Here is a 21219-nt window from a genome sequence, read left to right on the forward strand (position 1 = left end):
TTTGAAATGGCCTCAGTGTTCCCCTCCTCTGAAATGCCCTCAGCGTTTCCCTGCTCTGTGAAATGCCCTCAGTGTTCCCCTCCCATGAAATGGCCTCAGCGTTCCCCTCCCATGAAATGGCATCAGTGTTCCCCTGCTCCGTGAAATGCCCTCAGCGTTCCCCTCCTCTGAAATGGCCTCAGCGTTCCCCTCCCGGGCCAGCAGCCCGGGAAGCACGATGGGGCCAGCTCTGTGTCCCCAGCCACGGGCCCGGGCTGAGGGGGCAGCCGGAGGGGCAGCACCAGGTTCCTGGCCTGGTTCTCGTTCCTGCTGCAGGGAGAGCTGGCAGGGACTCCTGGGGAGGCCAAACTGGGCTGTGATGGTGGAAATCAGCTCTGGAGCCTCTGGGCCTGGGGCTTTTCCCAGAGGTCTCCAGCACTTTCTCTCTGGGATAAGGGGAAGGGTGACACAGTGGGGACACTCCCGGCACAAAATCCCCACTGGGAATACAAAGCCCACCACACCCACCCAGGCCCCCAACACCCTCAGCTGAGTCTGGGGTTGGGATTGGGCAAAAAGCTGCTCCTTTTAGCTCAGCTGTGCCACAACAGAGCCTTCCAAACTGGTTTGGGCCCCTCTGGCCTCCTCTACCAACACCCCCACCAACAGGGCCAGTCCCAGCTGGGCTCCAGATGGGAGTTCTGAGCAAATGCCTCAAAGCCTGCACCCAGGCAGAGAAGACCTCATAGAATCACGTCCCAAGTCACAAGGGATCCACTAGATCAGAGTCCAACCCCTGGCCCTGCCCAGACACGCCAACAATCCCACCCTGTCCCTGAGAGCTGTCCAAACGCTCCTGGAGCTCTGGCACCCCTTCCCTGGGGAGCCTGGGCAGTGCCCAACACCCTCTGGGGAAGAATCTTTCCCTGATCTCCATCCCAAACCCTCCCCTAACACAACCTGAACCTCCCCTGGCTGCTCAGGCAGATGCAGAGCAGTGCAGCCTCTGCCTGGGGATCCCTGCCCTCGCTGGCAAGCAGGGAGCAGCCTCAGGAGCCAGCCAGGGAAGGGAAGGGAGAGTGAAGGATGCACGAGGCAGGATCCGGTATCCAAGAAAATGTCTTTATTGTACACGTTGGCTTCTATTGCTTGTATCCCCTCCCCAGTCCCATGTAGTGCAAAAAATTCAGAGAAACAGAGTTCCACATAAATAAAGTCGGATAAGTTACAGAGAAATCAAAGTGACAATGCTTGGACATGGATCTGGACCAGGTGTGCCCAGCAGGGAGGCCAAGGCAGCCTCTGCCCCCAAATCGGGGCAGGGGCTTCTGCCTGGCCCTGCTGGGAAAAACCCCCAGAGCCCGGAGCCCCCTGGCTGGGGATGCTCCTCTGCTGGGAATTCAGACAAGGAACAACTTGGATGAGACACCACGGACTAAAACTGGCAGGGAAGCCACACAGAGTTGTTCTCCTCCCCTCAGACAGGGTTGCTACGCACAGACAGACAGACACAGACACGCGTCCCCTCTTCCTCCTCCTCCTCGGCAGGGGACGTGCAGCACCAGGAGCAATCCCACCCTGGCGTCTCCAGGGCAGGAGCTGACACCTCGTGTCCACACAGTGTGGGTCGGGGGGCTCGGGACCCCCAGAAGATGCTGGGGAATTGTTTTGCCCTTTCCTCCCTCCTCCCTGCGGCACAGGGGAGCAGTGAGCACCTGCATAGTTTGGGCAGCAGAGACAAGAGGCTCCCTCCTCGCTGGGCTCCCAGGGATCAGGCTCAGTGGGATATTGCTCAGGGCCCAGCCAGGGGGCACAGGAGTCACTCTGCCCCTGTCCCTGCTCCTCAGGAAGCAGGACAGCACCACACAGGATTTGCAGCGTGGCCGCTGAAGATTCCAACGGAGGCCAAGGGCACGTGGCACCAAAATTCTCCTCAGCTGCTGCATTTCTCACTTCCCTCAGGTTTTGCTCCCAAGGCACAGCTCCCTCTTCACTCTGCAGCAGCCCCAGCTGGAGCAGAAGCCGAGCCACTGCCACATCTCACTCCTTGTTTGAAACTAGCCCTGTTTCCCCCTCAGCAGCTCCGGCACTGCAGCTCCTGGCTGGGCTCCACTCTCCCTTCATTCCTGACTCCTCCTGAGCTCCTCAGCACCTCGGGCCAAGCCCAGCACCAGCCCCTTCCACCTCTCCATGGGGCTTTTGGGCTGATCCTCCTCCAAAGGGGACCCTGGAGCCAGGGACACCTTGATGTGAGCTCAGCAGGAGAGTGAAATTCCTTTGTTGGTTACAGGAATGGGATGGAAAGGGTTGAGAGCTCACTTGGGTGGAGGCACATGCACAAAACAGAGCAGATTTCACTGGTTTCATCAGTTTTTGAACAAAGCAGATTGCTCTGACCTTCCTGGGGCAGCCCACATGGACCAGGAGACAACTGCAGAGCCTGGACACTTGCAGGGGCCTCTGCAAGTCAGGGAAACGGGGGAGCTGCTGAGCTGTGACAAGCTGGGGCAGTGACAAGGGGACAAAAAGAAGATTTAGAGCTTGTTCCAAAAGCCAAAAAGGCCTCCTCAGCCTGAGAAGTTCAGACTGTCCTTGGGGAGAGGCTGGAGGGGGAAGCAGCCCTGCTTTCCAGAAGCTGCTGGCAATTCCAGATGTACAACGTGAGGCACTGTGAGTGGGCTTGTGAAGGATGCCAGTGGGCTTGGAAAACCTGCAGGCACCTGTCCAGGGGAAATCAGACTGCCAAGCAAAGGATCTGAAGCTGGGGAGTCCCTGTCTCATTTTAAACTCTTCTTTCACCCCCCATAAAGCAGAAATCTCTTGCTACTTGAAAATTCAGGCCCACAAGTACCACACAAGTGAAATCTGAGCTCTGTGACTGAGAACTGGGGAGTATGGGGAAAAAAAGGAGAAAGGAATGAGTTCCAAACAGTTGGACCATATTTCCAATGCTACATTTGAACACGACTGAGGTACCAGTGGTTGAGTCGTTCCTCTGTGGTGTGGAGAGCACCTGATCTGTGCCTCAGCTCACGGCTCACACACACAGCACACCCTGAAAACACCACGGGAGCCCTGGCTCTAGGACAGGCCTTACAGTGCTAATTTATCCAAGCTTTAGTTCATTAAAATGGTTGCTTAATTGCCAGGGAGTCCCTAATTGGAAACGGTCTCTCCCATGCTGCTTTTGGCATCTCACACATGCACACACCCCACCCATCCAGAGAGAACTTCCAGGGCACAGGAATCATCTCCTCAACAAATGAGAAAAGGAACTGCATCCCTTCTGCTGCCTCGAGAGCAGAGGGGATGGGGAATGCCAGGGCAGTGTAAAAAATAAACGGATATGAAATCATATTAGCGTTCAAATAAAAAAAGGCAAATAAAAAAATTAATACCCAAAAAAGTAATGCCAGGCAACCCTTCTCGTTCAGAAGGCTGGACTGTTCTTTTTCCAAGAGCTGATTCCTTTCCACAAACCCAGAATCTGCTTTGCAGAGGGGAACAGCAAACAGGCCAGGCCATTCCCAGAGAGTCCCAGTCCTGGAGCCTGGGCCAGCGACGGCAGCGATGCCACCAAGGTCCCTGCGGCCACCTGCCTGGCCAGAGCCACGCTCAGCTGGGATCCCAGGGGGTCAGGGGAGCACTGGAGGGGTCAGGACCCTCCCCGTCCTGCAGGGCTGTGCCTGGGCTGGGCTTCTTCTCTTGGTGTGGTTAAGGCATCAAAGAGACACCCTCGGAGCGGGGCAGCGGCCCCAGAGTCCGGAGCAGTGCACACAGGCTTGGGCTGAGTTTGGCTACAGTGACATTCAGAGGAGAGGGGGTTGCACATGGGCCGTGTCCCCCGGGGCCACCGCAGGGCTGGCAGTGCCCGGTGGCACGGCTGGAGCACGGCAATCCCAGAAGCAGCAATGGTTCGGGTTCCCCCTTGCCCAAAGGAGCTTTTCGGGGGTGCTGGATGAGTCTGGCCGGAGGGAGAGCCCCCTTTGCTCGCCCTCCAGGGAGGGGCCGGCCCTGGAAGCACATTTGGTGGCCCTCGTGACCCCGCGGGTGTCCCCAGAGCGGGGAGAGCCCCCCAGGAGGGCTGGGCTGGCATTTGTGCTCCCTGCTCAGAGCGAGCGGGTGGCACCGCTGTCCCCCGGGGCCGAGGCACGGCCAGGCTCGGTGTCAAAGGCTCGTGGAGGACACCGAGAGGGTGGGCGAGGAGGGCGGGGGGAAGTTGAGGAGCTCCAGCACGGCCACCCCCACGCTGCTGCGGCGGGTGAACATGCAGGAGGCGGCCACCCACTTGTTGGTGCGGGGGTTGTACTTCTCGATGGAGTTCAGGCTGGAGCTGCCATCGTTGCCCCCCACGGCGTAAAGCCACCCGTCCATGGCCACCAGGTCGTGGGTGCTCCTGGAAGGACCAAGCAGAGAACAGGGGGTGAGGCTGGGAGGTGTGGGGGGACTTGCCCAGAGCTCCGGCACCCCACAAACACCCCGTGGAAATGAACTGTTGGGGCACAAACAGGCAGAGAGCAGCACAGAGCCACAGATCTCCCCCTTCACTCTGACACTCTCGTCCAAACCTCATCAAATACCAAACCCTCTGAGCCCAAAATCCTCGGACTTGCAAGCTTTAATTCCTCCCACAGCCCAGCAGCATCTCCGTGGGCTCAGCCAGCTCAACCCCTGGTTCTTTATGGCCACACAAACTGCTGAGGATAAACCCCTCTGCAGAACATCCCTGCTGTGCCCTCCTGGCACGCCCTCCAATCCCTCTGGGCACAGCAGGAGTGTGGTGAGCCAGCCACAAACCCTAAAACCCCGTGATGTGCCTGTATTTTATGGTTTGCAAGGCACAGCAAGGTGAGATCCCTGCTCCTGCTGCAACAGCTGAGGCTCCAGAGGGGCACAGCCCCTTACCTGCGGATGTTCATGGGGGCCACGCTCTCCCAGGTGTTGGATTTGGGGTTGTAGCGCTCCACGGAGTTAAGGCAACTGGTGCCATCATTGCCACCAGCCACGTAGAGCATGCCCTCGAGCACGGCCACGCCCGCGCTGCTCCTGCGGCTCAGCATGTTGGCAATGGGGGTCCAGGTGTTGATCTGGGGACAGGGAACCCATCAGCCAGCCCACGGGGCATTTCTGACACATCCCTGCCAGGTCAGTTCTGTGGGGTCAGTCCTGCTCTGGCCACATAGCTCCTGGCATGAAAACCCGTTTGGGGGGACCTCACTTCTTTCCTCCCCGCTGTCCCACAGTTCCCAGGGAGGAATCTCTGCCGGCCTGGCTCAGAGAGCACAGCAGCAGCTGGCAGGAGCCATCCCAGGGGCACAGAGATCCCCGTGCCAGGCCACCAGTTGTGCCCCAGCTGAATGCCAGCCCAGCCTCGGGGGTTGAGCTGTATCTATTTCCAATCTCTGTGAGTGCAGCTGGGGCTTTGCAGCTCATGAAAAGCCTCCAGGACCTTCTCTTTGATCTTTCTGCAGTGACCGACCCTGCTGGAGCAGAGCTGTGTCCCTGGGCACAACACGTGTCCCCAGCCTGCCACACTCCCTGCTCACCACGCTGGGTGTGCAGCCAGCAGGAGCTCAGCTGGGAGCTGGGAACAGCTCAGGGCACAGACAGGATCCCTGCTTCCCACAGAACCAGGGGCAGTGGGGCCAGGGCGTGTTCTGGTGGCCAAAACCTCACAGAGAGCTCTCACAGAGCAGCTTTGGATCGCTCTACTCAGGACTGCACCCTGGATGCCCTGTCCCTGCTGATAGCCCTCCATCTCACAGCCATGCACGGTGGGTTAAGGCCTTCCTGAAGAGAGGGGAAGCAGAAGAGTCACCCAAATCTCCCACATTTACCTGGGGCTCGTACTTCTCCACCGTGGCTAAGTGTGATGAGCTGTCATAGCCCCCGACTGCATAGAGGTTGCCTTCTGCAAAGACAGAGGCACAGGCATGAGCTAAAGACACGTCCCTGTCCCAGCACAACCCCCACGACATCACAGGTGCCACCCTGGAGGTGCCCACACAGGTCCAGGCTGAGCCTCCCCTGCCCCCGGGCAGCTCCTCCCATCATGGCCAGCCCGGCTCCCTCCCTTTCCAGTAGGAGTGGTGTGAAATATTCATCAGGCAGCTCCTCTGCAAAGCCTCCCAGAGGGCTCCTGCTGCTGCTGCTCCTTGACCTCCTCATTACAGTGCTCCCCGCCAGAGCCCCGGCGTATTTTTAGCAGAGGAGGCTGGAGCAGGGGAATGCCAGGATCGGCTGTGGCAGGCTCTGAAGGAGCTGGGGATAGAGGGGAGGGGAGCTCTGAGTCAGCAGCGAGAGCTGAAAGCAGAGAGCAGGGCAGGGGACAGGCACGGGGACACTGGGCCAGGTGGGAAGCATCCCCAGGGAGATCCAGCTCCTGCTGGGGTGAGAGTGGGGCTGGGATCATCGCTAAAAGGATTGTCCTGCTTCCACAGTGAAGGACTAATCATGCTGTCCCTTCCTCTCCAGGGACAGGGGATCATCCACAGGCAGCCCCTTGCTCCAAACTAGAAGGGAACAATTTGTGGATCCCCTCAGGAGCTGCCTCCGGAGTGTGATGAATCCCCAGTTAGAGAGGCTGAGAAGGGCAGAGGCAGGGAGCACACCAGGATGTGGCAGAGGGGGCAGGAACTGGAGCAGAGCAGCAGAAGGAACCCTCAGCAGTGCAGGAGAGCCTGCCCAGGACCCCCCAGCCCCCGTGGCAGCACCCACCTAGCGTGGCCACGCGGACGTAGCGTCTCCGGGTGCTCATGGCAGCGATGGAGGTCCAGGTGCCCGTCAGGGGGTCGTACCTCTCTGCACTGCAGGGACACAGGGACAAAAGGTGGGACACTGGAAAAGCCCAGGTCAAAGCTCTTGGACATGGGGCGGCTCCCATAGAGTTGGGGATAGACAGGGGAAATGAAGGAACTGACACAGGCTGGGTTCTGCTCGGGCAGAGGGCTACACAGTGGGGTTTTTTTCCACTGGAAGGACGAGCTGAGTTGCAAAACATCTACTCAAGGGTCAGGAGCAGGGCTCCCAGCTCAAGGACAGTGCATGCAAGAGCAGGGAGGGCTGGAGCAAGGCAATCCCTACCTGTTGAGGCACGAGGCCCCATCGTACCCCCCGGCAGCGTAGAGGAGCCCATGGAGGGCTGCCACACCCAGGCAGCTCCTCCTGGTGCCCATGGAGACCTCGGGCTGCCAGGAATTGGTGACAGGGTCGTAGGACTCCACCGTGGCCAGGTCAGACGTGCCATCGTAGCTGCAGGGACAGAAGGGAAGAAGAGGCTGCTCAGAAAAGCTGTGGCTGCCCCTGGATCCCCGGAAGTGTCCAAGCTGGACGGGGTTTGGAGCAAACTGAGATGGTGGAAGGTGTGATGGGTGGGATGAGATGAGCTTTAAGGCTCCAACCCTATTCAGTCAGGCATTCTAAGGGAAATGGAAGAGCAATGCCCCAGTTCAGGAGGGGGCATTGCCCACGGGGCATTTCCTACACATCCCTGCCAGGTCAGTTCTGTGGGGTCAGTCCTGCTCTGGCCATGCAGCGCCTGGCATGAAAACCCTTTTGGGGGGACCTCATTCCTTTCCTCCTCGCTCTCCCACAGTTCCCAGGGAGGAATCTCTGCTGGCCTGGCTCAGAGAGCACAGCGGCAGCTGGCAGGAGCCATCCCAGGGGCACAGAGGTCCCCGTGCGCAGGGAAGGGGCTTTTCCATGGCTGCCCCAGAGATCCCGGACCACGCAGCCCATCCGTGCTCCCAGAGCAGCCCCGTGCCACCCTGCCCGTGCCCCCTTACCCGCCCACGGCGTAGAGCTTGTTCCCGATGGCCGCGACGCCCACGCGGGCCCGGCGCGTGGACATGGAGGCCACCATGTGCCAGCGGTCCGTGCGCGTGTCGTACGCCTCGCAGTCGCCGTGGATGGCAAACAGGCTCCCTCCACCTGCTCGGGGAGGGCGAGGGTGATAGTAAAAGGGTTTTAAAATCACGGGGATCTGGGGAGTTAGAAGGAAAGTTAGGCTTGGTAGGCCTGGGAAAATACCCTGGGAAATTCTAGGCCTTGTGCTTGCTAGAGCTGTGTTACTACAGGCTATTGTAAAGGTAAAAAAGGCACGTTTATTTTTCTGACTCTAGCATTTATAGTTTTCTAAAAGTAACAGTAGATTGGAGGGTGAAAGTGCCACCTCTCCAATGACACCAAAGAAACTATCAGTCCATCAAATTTCTCCACCTCTATAAAGGAATGCAAAACAATAAGTTATTTACAAAAAGTGTGTAAGAAAGTTTGTTACAAAATGTAAACTCATTTTTGTTTTCTTTGTAAACAAAACTTCAGAAAATCTTAAAAAATCAAAGCAACAGAACTGCACCTGCGTAACCAGTATATGATAAATGATATAATCGTTAGATGTGATGATTGTTTAGTAATTAAATATAATTACTGTTTAATCGTAAGAATAATCATGAGAAACTGTGGTCAGGGGACTTGAGAAAGATCACATGAAATTCATGCTTGAATGGGATCAATGTATACGACAGAACAATATAAGTCTAATAATTAATATGGAAGTTCTATAACGATAGAACATAAAATACGTTCAGCTCGAAAGCCGTGTGGGAGTCAGATTTGGGTCTGTACCCCTGATTCCCAGAGCTCTGCAAGAAAAGCACCTGCATAGAATCATATCCTGTGATTCTGTGTGCTCCTGAAGGCTAACAAGGGGAGCAAACCCAGCCCAGAACCCCCCGGGACGGGGCGGGGGGCGGCAGGGCCTTACCCACAGCGAAGAGCACGGTGCTGGCCCCCTCGCAGCGCCGCGGCCGCGTCCGGCTGTTGCCCAGCACCCCTCTCTGCTCGGGCATCAGGTGGTACTTGAGGGCCTCGATGAGCAGGTCCTTGCACTCCGAGTGGTGCCGCACCAGCAGCTCCGTGTCCACGTTGCTCATGAGGAAGTCCCGGCTCAGCAGAGGCAGCCGCACGCACTTCATGAGCTGGGGGGGACGGCAGAGCAGGCCTTGGGACACGGGCAGGGGACAGGGCAGGGGCACAGGGGGAACTGAAAGGGGACAGGCTGAGATCAGGGAGAAACTCTTTACTCAGAGCGTGGCACAGGTTGCCCTGGGGCTGCCCCATCCCTGGAAGTGTTCAAGGCCAGGTTGGAGCAGCCTGGGCTAGTGGAAGGTGTCCCTGACCATGGCAGGGGGTGGAATGAGATGGGACTTAAGATCCCTTCCAATCTGGACTGGAAGTGGTAGGACAGGGACCTGCTGCTCCTGCCCTGTCCTGCAGCTTCCTCCAGCCACGTGCCCACCCAGCCCAGGCACTCGGAGATGGTGGGCAGAACCAGCCCCCTTCCCAGCACTCCCACCTCTTTCCCAGAACCCTCTCAGCCCCTTCCCAGCACACTCACCCTGGGCACGTGCTGTCTCCTGCTGTCCACGTCGTGTTTGACCCAGCTGAGCACAGCCCTGTACACCTCCTCCTCCGAGGGCACGTTGAGGCTGTCGCTGGAAATGAGGTCCAGCACCTGCAGGGCGGGGTGGGGAGGGCAGTGCTGCTTGGTGTGGACTGGGAGGAAAGGAGACGTTCCCAGATCCCAGCACGTGGCCCAGTGGAACAGCAGTGCCAGAGGCAGAGCTCTGCCTCCTAGACATGCTGGGGGTTCCAAACAGCAGCCGGGTGCCCCAAAAGCAGCAGGTGCAGCTTTGTGGGGACATTTCTGACCACCCTCCCTGGCTCTTCCCCCCCGCTGTGGCTGAGGCCACTGCAATGCCTGACAATTCTCCCTGATGTCACTGTCAGTGGCATCAGGGAGATGACTCCGCTGGCATTTGTCCCTTCCATATTTCCTGGGACAGACCCAGCAGGCCTGTCTGCTCCCAGAACTGTCCCTTCACCGGCCAAGGGACCCCTGCAGAGCTGCAGCAGGGGGAGATGTGGATCCTCCCCTCACTGTCACCCTGCCACTGCCCTGGGAATGGGTGAGGGGAGGTGTCTGATCCTGCTGAGGCACCACACAGGTTGGTGATGCAGAGCAAGGACTGGGAATTGCTCCTGCCCTTGGAGATGAGCCAGGGCCACACTGGCACCACATGATGACCAGTAAGAAACATTAGCTGAGCTGATTTAAACATCCCAGCCACGTTTCCAGGGCAGCCAGGACCCATTCCTGGGGCTGTGCTCTCAGAGCCAGGGCGGTGTGCTCAGAGCTCACGTGGCAAGCACCAGTGACCAAAATGAGCTCCTGTCCTACCCTCCTATCCTTATTTCCCATGGGATTCAGCCTGCTGACAGAGCTCTTCCCACAGCCTGAACAGAGTGGGACCAAAGCCCAGAACCTGGCTACACCCCCCTGCCCAACCCCATCGCCCCAGAGGCTTTCCCCTCACGGACAGAGCAGGACAAGCTTTGCTGCACCCAGACCTGCACGCTGCCAGCGGGGCCTCACCTGTTTAAGGGGCAGCAACATGAACTCCTCTGTCTTGGACACCTCCACGAAGTGCTGGAGGACGTACTTGTGGGCAGACTTGAGGAGGTCGCTGCAGGAGTGGGTGTCAGCAAAGCCCCGGATGCCCAGGCAGTTGGAGGGGTCGAGCTGGCTGAGCAGGAACTTGCAGCAGGCGTCCCGCACACCATTGAGCTGAAGCAGGCTGGCAGCAGGAAGAAGGGTCTGGCACAGTGGAAAAGAATGGGGGAAAAGGGAGATTCCAGGGCAAGGAAACAATTTTCACCCTCGTCCCACTGCGAGGCACGAGCAGAGCAGGTTTAGTGAGCACCTCCAGGCGCAGAAGCACAGAAAGGACAGAGCACTCCTGGTTTCTGAGGTGAAGAACAGCTGGGAAGGACACCTGTAACACCCCCCAGGGCCAGGAGAACGGCAGGTGCTCGGGAACAGAGCTGGGAACTGCACAGAGCTTTGAGGAGCCACCTCTGGGAAGGGAAGCAGCTAAACTCCCTGACCACTGCCAAACCCAGCTGCCACCACAGGAACAGCTGGCAGTGCTGAGCAGGAGGAGAGAGGAGTCCCCAGGAGGCAAATGTGGTACAGAACAGCTTTGTGGAGAAGGGGAATTTGGGGAGCAGCTCCTACCTGCACATTGCCCTCTCCCACCACGATCTCAGCCGTGTAGGCGTACTGCACCAGCTGCTCCAGCGCCTGGGGGTCGATGTCATGCAGTGTCACATGGGTCTGGCGGCTCTCACTCATCTCATCTGGGGCAAAGGACACCAAAAATGAACAAAACCCCCCCAGCAGGGCTCTTTTCCCACAGGAGGATGCGTGGAACGAGCTGCATCCCAGCCCAGGGAGGTTTTCTGTCCAGCTCTGGGGAACAGGGACCAGGACTTGTGGAGGGACAACAGGATCCTGTGCAGGGGGGAACACCAGGATCCTGTGCAGGGGGGAACACCAGGATCCTGTGCAGGGGGGAACACCAGGATCCTGTGCAGGGAGGAACACCAGGATCCTGTGCAGGGGGGAACACCAGGATCCTGTGCAGGGAGGAACACCAGGATCCTGTGCAGGGGGGACCACCAGGATCCTGTGCAGGGAGGAACACCAGGATCCTGTGCAGGGGGGAACACCAGGATCCTGTGCAGGGAGGAACACCAGGATCCTGTGCAGGGAGGAACACCAGGATCCTGTGCAGGGGGGAAAACCAGGATCCTGTGCAGGGAGGAACACCAGGATCCTGCGCAGGGAGGAACACCAGGATCCTGTGCAGGGGGCTGAGGGCCAAGGGAGTCACGGAAGGGAATGAAATGAAGGATTTAACCATGCATGGGATGAGCTGCATCCATCTCCACACCACAGCCCAGGGAGGTTTTCTGCCCAGCTCTTAGCAAAGAGGAGCTGTAGGAATTGGGGTCAGGAGAGGAGAAAGGGCACCAGGATTCTGTGCAGGGAGCTGTGGGCAAGGGAATCAGGAAAGGGAGGGAAATGGAGAATTTAACCATGCATGGAACAAGTGGTTTGCTTTTGGAAGGTTTCCTGCCCAGCTCTAGGGATTGGGGGCCAGGTCTGCAGGATGGGGTACAGGATCCTGTGCAGGAGGGGGACACCAGGATCCTGCACAGGGGCAAAGGGACTCAGGGAAGGCAGTGAAATGAGGAATATTCCTGCTCTTGCTCACAGAAACAACACATGAAAGGGCAGGGCAGCGAGAACAGGGAGGGGGACAGAGCGGGGAAGGGATTTGGAGAGGGGAGAGCTGCCAGCCTGTCCCTGGGGAAGAGAGGACTCTACTTGCTTGTGAACATGGCGTGGAAGTAGGGGCTGCAGGACGCCAGCACCACCTTGTGGGCCTTGATCTCCTTGGTGGCCACGTGCAGGACGATGTCGCAGAGCAGCCCCCGCTGCCGCATGCGGTTCATGCACACGAAGGCGTCGTGGTAGTGGCGCTTGGAGTTGTGCGAGATGCTGTGCCCGTCGCGGTTCAGGAGCTGCACTCCCCCCTCCATGGCTGCGGCGGGCAGGGCAGGGGGGAGTCCCCTCCCACCGCCTCTGCCGGGGGAAACAAAGGGTTAACCTGGTGCCTCAAGAGGTGACCTGGAACACAGGCTGGGCAGGGTTACAGGAATAACGTGGGGGTTTATTCAAAGGCCTTCCAAGGAGTCACCTGGGGCAGTGCAAGAGCCTGGCTGAGGCTGCACCCAAGGTGGACACAAGATGGACCCAGGATAGATCCAAGACGGATCCAAGATGGATCCAAGACAGATCCAAGATGGATCCAATATGGATCCAAGATGAATCCAAGACAGATCCAACATGGACCCAAGATGGACACAAGATGGACCCAAGATGGATCCAAGATGGATCCAAGACAGATCCAAGATGGATCCAAGACAGATCCAAGACAGATCCAAGATGGACCCAAAATGGACCCAAGATGGATCCAAGATGGACCCAAGATGGACACAAGATGGACCCAAGATGGACACAAGATGGACCCAAGATGGATCCAAGAGGGACAGACCCAAGATGGATCCAAGATGGATTCAAGATGGACTCACGATGGATCCAAGATTGATCTAAGATGGACCCAAGATGGACCCAAGATGGATCCAAGACGGACCCAAGATGGACAGTAGGTCATGAGTTTTCACACTTTTACAAGTTTTGGTCCATTTCCATATTGGGGTTCATTGTCCAATTCCAGCTCCAGGTTGTGCAGTCCCATCCTCCCACTTTACTCTCCTGTTGTTTGCACTTTTTGGGGCTGAAGCTGCAGCGGTGTCCTTGGTTCTGGGGCTGGAAAAGGATTGTTTTGTGTGACTGAGCTGTGAGGAGAACTGCTGACACTTTAGATGGAGTTCAGAGTTACAAACCAATGCGGTACAGAATGTGGAAAATGTAAAAGCTAAAACTTAGGGCATCAATCCAGGCTTTAGCCCTGGGTGATCCCTGTGGGAGCCACCACAGCTCAAACACCCTGTGCTGACAGCGACCCTGACAGCTCTGACCAGGCCCTGCCAGGAAAATGTCATTTGGTTCAAACAAAGAGGGGAAATTCAGGTTCAATATGGGGAAGGAATTCTTCCCTGTGAGGGTGGGGAGGCCCTGGAATGGATTTCCCAGAGAAGCTGTGGCTGCCCCTGGATCCCAGGCCAGGCTGGATGGATCTCAGAGCACCCTGGGATAGTGAAAGGTGTCCCTGTCCACGGAACCAGATGATTTTTACACTCCCTTCCAACCCAAACCATTCTGTGCTTCTAGGAAAACAAAACCTGCCTGATCAAGGAACATTTATTCATGCAGAGACTTCCTCCCCCAGTGCTGTTTGCATCCAGGCTGCTCCAAAAGACCTTTGGCTGCCTCTGTGCCAGCAGCACCCCAGAGCTGGGGGGGCGAGGAGGGGATGAGTGAGCAGCCGGAGGTAGGACGGGGAGGCAGCAACAGGGAAAAAACAGCTTGAACCAAACCCGAGCCTGCGAGCTGCCCCCGCGTCCCTGCGGCGAGAGAATCCCCTCAGCCTCCGCTGCTCGCACACCTCCACATCAGCCCTGCTGAGCCTAAAAATAGCAACCCAGCATCCTGTGCCTGCTCAGCCACGGATGCAGCCCGCTCTTGCCTTTTTAAAGAGCAGTTGTAGCACGTACGAGAGTCTGGGGGAGGACAAAAAGATGAATAAACACATTTCCTGAGCGGGGAGAAGCCTGCAATGCCCTTTTCTATTGGCATCACGCGGGGTGCTACGAGATCCCTGCTCTCCCAGGCAGAGGCAGGGCCTGCTGGTGCCTTCCAGCAGGGACAGCAGGATGTCACCGTGCCCTCGGCAGCAGGGAAGAGCCCAGGAGTGTGGTCTTGTCCTCCCACATCCCATTTGGGAAGCTGCAGCATCCCTGGGACACCCCATCTCCTAATTCCCATCTGCTGGCTGAGATGCCCACAGAAAGGAGGTTTTTTGTTATCAACATCCCTACCTGGGCTCCAGAGGGGCAGGGTTAAGCTCCAGAGGTGCTTTCCCAGAGCTGCTTTAGGGCAGGGAGCAGACAGAGTTTCCCCACCTCTACCCCATCCCCAGCTGCAAGCCCAAGGGTTTTCCTGCTCTGCCTGGGCTGCTTTCTCTGTGTCATCCCTGCTGAGCACAGTTGTCCCCATCAGTATTTCAGTCATGTCCCTGCTCCTCGTCCCTCCAGGGGGCTGGCATGGGGGACGGAGCTTCTGGATTTGCAGCAGTGGCAGGGCTCAGAGGGGACAGGCAGGACACAGCTGGGAGAAGGTGGCATTGCTGCTCCTGGAGATTTGTGAGGAAGGGTTTGGCACCCTGGGGCAGCACCCAGAGGGCACAGCAGGCTGGGAGTGCTGCTGGAGGCTTTGTGGGGGGACTTCCAAAGAGTTGGAAGCGCTGGGCTCACTTCCAGCCCTGCCACGAGTCCTGTGTGGCCCTGGGCGAGTGACAAGGGTGACACTGGCCTGCGGGCACAGTGACCCCCACGGCCAGGAGGCAGAGCTCAGCGCCCTCTCCCTGCAGTCCCCAGGGCTGGCACAGGGCTGTGCCAGCCACCCTGAGCTGTGACACCACCACGGTGTCACCCAGCCTGTGACACGCCCCAGCAGGACAAGAGGGAGGTGCCACCCGAGCCACTGCACTGCCACTGGGCTCCACGGGTGTCCCCAAACCAGGGCACAGTCCTGGCATCCTGAGCCAGCTGTGCTTGGGGACTTTTTGGCTCCAGGCTCCCTGAGGAGCTGCTCACCCTCCCACCAGCCCCATGGGACAGTGTCACCCTCCTGGCATGGGGCTGGTTGGAGCCCTGCAGTGGGCACAGTCCCCACTGTCCCCTCCACCCCACAAGGATTTGTTCCCATCGAAGCTCTTCTGCTTTAACGGGTCAGAACAAAACCAGCGTGGGAGAAGGGGTGGAACAGCCCAGTGCTGCTCCCTGTGCCGAGCTCCCCACCTCGCTGGCAGCACTAAATATTCCTCATTTCCTTGGTAAAACTTCATTCCCAGGAAATGAGGGTCTGTGGGATGTAATTAATGGGGAACACTGCCTGCACCACAGGAGACAGTGCAGCAGTGTCCAGAGCTGCAGAGGGGGAAGAAAGCACAAGCCCACGTTTGTGGGCAGCAGCAGAACCGCACGTGTCCCCACGGGCTGGGACGGATGTGCTGCCTCCCTTGGAATAACTCTGAGGTTGTGGCACAAAAAAAAAAAAAAACCAACCAACCAAAAACAACAAAAAAAGGAGGCGTTTGTTTGGCTTCTCTGCGCCAGAGTGTGGCCATGCATAACAGCTCTGTTAATTAATGCAAATGATCCCTGCCCAAAGGGAGGCCTGTTCTCTCCGCACAAAAAACCATATTTTGCTGGGAGTGAAAAGAAGTGTGCTGAGCAATAAACAGGGAACAGAGGATCCTCCAGGGAGAAGTTCCGAGCCTGCCCTTTCCCCAGGAAGGCCCTGGAGAATAGCTTTTTGTTGACAGCCTGGATGGGGATTTTGTGTCTGGCAGGAGGGCTGGGAGGCAGCAGGGCCACATCCTGTGCAGCTGCTCAGATGGTGGGGACAGGGGATCAGGGGACAGCCCCCAGGCCCTCAGGCCTGACACGCAGTCAAGCTTCAATCCATCCCCTCCATGTGTCCCCATCCCTTTGTGCCACATCCCTGCGTGCCTCTCTGCTGGAAAATCAGCTGTTTGTGCACAGCTCTGCGGCTCGCACACGAGTGCTGCCTCTGGAGAAGGCACAAAGCCCTCACTGGCACTCAGCTCGAGCCCAGGGTGTCACAGCAGCACAAACCAGGTCTGCAAGGTGGCACCGTGGGGCCAGACCCCCTTCCAGGGCTGGAGCCAGGGCAATGCCCTCCAAAATGGCACAGCCGAATTCCTGGATCTCTGGGAAGGGAGAGGATCACAGTGGAGCAGCATTTTTTCATCAATAATCAAATGCCAGGGCTGTTTTCACAGCTACAGCTGATCTGCACTGCCCTTACCCCTCAAACTCAGATATCCCAAATTATTCCCACTTCCAGAGGGCTGATTACAAAATAAATTGCATTCCCACCTTTCCTGCTCCCTTCCCCACAATAAACACAAGCAGAGAGGATGGGAACCGTTCAGCTGTGCCTGTCCAGGAGCCAGATGCAAAGCAGGCACTAAATCCAGGCAGCTGTCCCCACCAGGATGTCACAGCAGTGCCACTGACACAGAAAATGAAACGCTCTGGGGTTCAGTCCTTTCTCAGCCTGCAGCCAGGGAGCTCCCACAGGCACTGACAGCGTGCAGCAGCTCCAGCTCACATCAGCTTCATTGTGAGCTCGGCCTGGGAGAGCTCAGCCTGGGAGAGCCAGCGCTGGCAAGGAGCAGAGGGAGGGAGCTGCTCCGGCAGCAGGGGGATGCTCTGAGCTGCAGGTCCTCAGCGCTCCCCACGGTGGAGTTTTGCACCTGTGCAGGGGTCAGGGCTGAGATTTTGGGTGGAAGTGCGGCAGCAAAGGAGCTGTCCCTCCTGGAACCAGCCCTGCCTTCGGGAGGGAGCAGGACTTGGGGAGCTGGCAGCGCCAGGGAAGCTGGAACCCCTCAGTGGGGACAGGAGAACACACAAATGGGGTGAGCAGCAGGGATCAGGAGCACGGCCCGGCCCTAAAAACCCCTCCAAACCTCCTCTCCTCCATTCCCTCTGCTGCTGCTGCTGCTCCTGCAGCTCCCTGGAATGGATCTGCTTGGAGGGAGCCTCAAGGCAGGGCAGGGCAGCGCAGGCAGCGCTGAGTCTGCAGGACTGAGAATCCCCAGCTCCCAGGAGGGCTGGGGCTTTTTTTATTTTTTATTTTTTTTAATGAATTAGGCATAACTGACACGCACTGAATCCTCCTGTCTAGACATCTGCAGAGAAGTGACAAGCTGCCAGGGAGGATGTGGAGCCTCGGCAAGGGGGTGGGGAGGACAGGGAAAAGCTGCACTCAGTTGCCAGCTCCAGGCACAGAGACAGTGCTGGCTCGGGGGCAAGAAGGGCACCCAGCACACTGACCTCGGCAGAGCCTCTCAGCCCCTCCCTGGGCTGTCATCAGTAGGCCCTGGTGCACACACCAGTCTCTCCTAATTAAAGCCTAGCTCCTCATTATTCCCTGGGGAGTTCTGTTTGGAAGCTCCAAGCCACTCTCAGTCACCCCAAAAAGTGAGAGGAGGGAGCACGAGGCACAGGCTCAATGCCCTGAGGCATTCTCATATCTCAGAGGGATGAAGGGCATCCTCATCATCCTCATCTCAGTGCCCAGAACCTCGTCCTCACCTCCCACAGGCAGCAGCTCTTCCTTCAGACACCTCCAAACTCAGCTTTTGTCTCCTGTGTTTTGCTGCTCCAAGCAGGACTCCATGCTTGAGGGATTCTGAGGCATCTGTGCCAATATTTGGGTCATTTTCAAGTAATTGGTCGTGAGGGTCAGGACTGGAGGAGGTTTGGGACTGCTGAACTCCCGGATTAGGGAGGAACAAGGAATGGAAATGGATTCTTGCCTTTGCATTCAGCAAAATGTGCAGGTCCCCAGCTGCGCTGGGGTTAGACTGCAGCTCCCGCAGTCCAGCACAAAGCACACCAAAAGCTGAAAAAAGGAGCCCTCTGGCTCTGAGAGGAGCTGGAAATGTGGGTCATGTCCTGATTCCCCTTCCCAGTGTCCCCAGCAGCCACGGCAGAGGAGCCTCTGTCGCATCCCGTGCTGCTTTATGGCACAGGCAGTGCCAACCCCGGCACGCACAGCAAGAGCCCTGCCCAGGCAGCAGTGCCAGGCCCAGCTCGGGTGCACCGCCCATCCTGTGACAGAATCTCTGTCCCCAGCTCGTTTTTCAGACAGATAAACACAAGGGGAGAGTGCTCAGGCAGCCTGAACTGGGCACAGCCACCCTCCTGGCTCCCAGACCTGCTCCCTCTCTGCAGCATCCTTGGTCCCGGGAGGGACTGTGTCCTTCACCTCCCTGCTGTGCCAGCTGCTCGGGGCTCCAGGGGACAGTGGGCCAGCTCAGAGCGGGTCATCACTGCCCAGCAGTGCCCTGGTGTCACAAGATAGGGATGAATTTGGGGAGACTCTGCAGGAGACACCACTTGGCTTCTAAAGGGAAGGATAACTCCATGACATGAGGCAGCAGCAGCAGGGGAAGCAGGAAAAAGCACTCTGATCTGCTGGCTGCAAACAGCCAGGGAGATCTTTTACAGATGGACAGGACACGAAATAATTCTGCTGCCTCTCCAAAGCAGGAGGTCACCAGTGGGCATTGCCTGGCTCAGCCCTCTCACACCACGTTCAGGGATGGTTCCCAAAGCCTCCTCTAGCCCCTCTCTGCCAACACAGACCAGCCCAGCTCTGCACCTCCTGCTCTCAACAAGCTCTGAGCTTCTGTGGAGCAGTGGGAAAGTCTTTCCAAGCCAGGAAACAAAGGATTCCCTCACATCTTCTGGCAAGGAGCAGCACAGGCCACAGCCCCAAACACTGAGCTATGAGGAGCATGTGACACCCTGGCCTTGAGATCACTGGCACAACGGGGGCCTGCCAAGGCCAGCAGGTCCCAGACCCTGGGAATTGCAGCTGGAGGAGCTCAAATTCCGGTCCCTGAGGAGCCACATCCTTTAGGGATGGTTTGCAGCAGGGCCAGGCAGAGCAGATGGAGCCTCTCAGGCCTCCCAAGCCCAGCCTGCCCCGGGCTCTGGAGGCAGGGCTCCAGCTCCTGAGGAGCTCCAGGAGGCACCACTGGGACTTGAGCAGGGCTGCTCGAGTTCTGGAGCTGCTGAGCCTGAAATGCAGCAAAGCAAGGACTCAGAGCAGGCTCCCCAGCAGACCTCCAGCCTTCAGAGGACGCCTGCTTTGATTTGCACTCCGTCTCCAGAGAGCCAGGCTGGCGCGAGGGAGCGGGGGCAGATGGCCGCAGTCTGTGCTGGCAGAACAAAGCCGTGCCATTGCCACCCCCACCGAGCTGCCCTCGGCTGGCAGGAGGCACAGGGACCATCCCAGCTCCCCGAGATGCTCAGGAGCAGCTCCGTTTGGATGCTGGGCTCCCAAGCCAAGGGAGCAGGTGCCTGTTCCGCCTGCCAGCTCCTGGTGTGCTCGGAATTAGCTGCTCTTTGCTGTGATTCATTAATCACTCAGTGCTCAGGAAGGAAACTCAGATCTCTACACCCAACATCTCCCCGAGTCTTACTCACTGCTGTGCTGAATAAAGGATTTCCAGCAGATGTTCACGGGTCAGGAGAGAAACTCGGGGTGCAGAGGGAAGGGATTGCAGAGTGGGGTTTGTTTTGGCTGCAGGGATGAAAACCAGAAGGCCACTGGACACTGAAGGGTCAGTGAGCCCCAAAACACCAGACCTGTAACAAACCAGCACCTCTTGGTGCTAAAGGCACCCAGAAACATCCACGTGTTGCTGAATCACTCCAGAATCACCTCCAGCAATGCAGAGCACCCCGGAATAACACTGTGGGACAGCAGGAAGTCACAGGAGAGCTGGCATCCTGCTCAGAGAGCCACCAAAGCAAGGCCACTGCTCCTGCGGGCTGGCACAGAAGGGACAGTGCAGGGACAGCCACCTTCTCCTTCCTTGCCGAGGTGCAGGGCTCTGTTCCCCGGAGAGGGAGGCGTTTGCTCAGCCAGCAGAACCAGCCCAGCTGCCAGCCTGGCCTGAGCTGCCGGGACCAGCTCCAGCTCCAGCAGCAGCAGCGATGCTGTGGCTCAAGGAGAGCCCTCTGTCCTGACAGCCACTGCAGAGGCCACAGAAAAGCTGCGTCCCACGGTCCCCACAAGTTTCCGGGAAAACGCTTCTCCCCGCGCCCTTCGGCTCGCCCGGCGCCGCCAGCACCGAGCCCCCGAGTGCGGCACCGAGGGCAGGGGACACGGCCGGGCCAGCCCCGCTCTGCGGCGGCTCCCGGGGCCCCGGGGCTGCGGATCTCCCCTTTTCCAACGGGATCCAGCCAGGACTTGGCAGAGGGCAGGGAAGGAGGGCACAGGGATGCTGCCGGCCCGGGGGTGATGCCGCGGTGCAGAGAGCGCGGCCACAGAGGCTGGGAAGGGCATCGGCTGTTCCAAACCTCCGCAAATATTTGGAAACGACACCAGTTGTGCCAAAACCTTTGGAAGCGGCGCCGGTGGTACCCCCGGACGTGCGGCGTGGTACCCCAAAAGCAAACTTGCTCTCCGAGGAGGGATGCGCAGGGACAGCGCCGGGAGTGATGGAGCGGCAGCTCCTCCGGGGGTCCCCCCATCATCCCCCGGTGACCCCTCCGCTGTGCCCCCATCCCCGGTGACCCCTCCGCTGTGCCCCCATCCCGTTACCCCTCCGCTCCCCCTTCTCCCGCGGGTCTGAGCGCCCCGGCCCTGCCGGGAAGAGGGACAGCGGGAGAGAGAGGAGGAAGAAGAGGAAGAGGCAGACGGAGAGGAAGAGAAGAGGAGGTGCGGGCGGCAGGGCCGTGCCCCGGCGGTACTCACGGCTCCGGGGCGGCCACGGCCCAAGCCGGGGGATGCTGCGGGTCGCCGCTACACCCGCACCGCTACGGCCGGCCCCGCGCCGGGGATTCGGGGCGGGCCGGGGGCGGGCAGGTGCGCGGCGGCGGCGGCGGCGGCTCCTGCTGGAGCCGGGGCGGCCCCGCGGCTGCGGCTTCCTCCGTCACCCGGAATAACCCCGAGGCGCGGCACGGGAGGCGCGGCCCGGCCCCGCACGTGTGTCCGTGTGCGGGCCCGGCGCACCGAACCGAGCGGCACCGGCCCCGCTGCGGGCCCGGCACCGGCACCGGCACCGGGGGCGGGGCCAGCGGGCGGGGGCGGGGCTAAACGGG

The 21219-nt window shown here is 58.8% G+C and overlaps 1 protein-coding gene across 3 annotated transcripts; it reads right to left on the reverse strand.

The window, feature by feature from the left end:
- Positions 1–2933: 2933 nt before the first annotated feature.
- KLHL17 (kelch like family member 17) lies at positions 2934–20944 on the reverse strand. Of its 3 annotated transcripts, XM_068171793.1 has the most exons (12): positions 20873–20944; positions 12216–12469; positions 11057–11178; positions 10415–10636; positions 9377–9493; positions 8744–8957; positions 7764–7908; positions 7063–7230; positions 6697–6785; positions 5817–5890; positions 4885–5066; positions 2934–4375 (listed from the first exon to the last, which is right to left on the reverse strand). In XM_068171793.1, exons 2-12 carry the CDS (start codon positions 12424–12426, stop codon positions 4147–4149), a joined length of 1773 nt encoding a protein of 590 aa, XP_068027894.1. In that variant the 5' UTR covers positions 12427–12469; positions 20873–20944; the 3' UTR covers positions 2934–4146. The 3 variants fall into 3 exon arrangements, with proteins under 3 accessions (XP_068027894.1, XP_068027896.1, XP_068027895.1); XM_068171795.1 differs by lacking the exon at positions 10415–10636; XM_068171794.1 differs by lacking the exon at positions 20873–20944 and having other exon boundaries at positions 12262–12394.
- Positions 20945–21219: the final 275 nt, after the last annotated feature.

This window comes from Anomalospiza imberbis, chromosome 23 (assembly GCF_031753505.1).
Source record: "Anomalospiza imberbis isolate Cuckoo-Finch-1a 21T00152 chromosome 23, ASM3175350v1, whole genome shotgun sequence".
NCBI classification, from domain to species: Eukaryota; Metazoa; Chordata; class Aves; order Passeriformes; family Viduidae; genus Anomalospiza; species Anomalospiza imberbis.

Bases quoted from the DNA above. Each gene is read 5' to 3' on its own strand.
- KLHL17 (XM_068171793.1), bottom strand. From the start codon at position 12,426: ATGGAGGGGGGAGTGCAGCTCCTGAACCGCGACGGGCACAGCATCTCG. The intron at 8,958-9,376 runs GTGAGTGTGCTG...CGTCCCCCCCAG, and splicing joins GGAGACAGCACGTGCCCAGG to CTCATGAAGTGCGTGCGGCT. The intron at 4,376-4,884 runs GTAAGGGGCTGT...TGGTCCTTCCAG, and splicing joins GCCCCCATGAACATCCGCAG to GAGCACCCACGACCTGGTGG.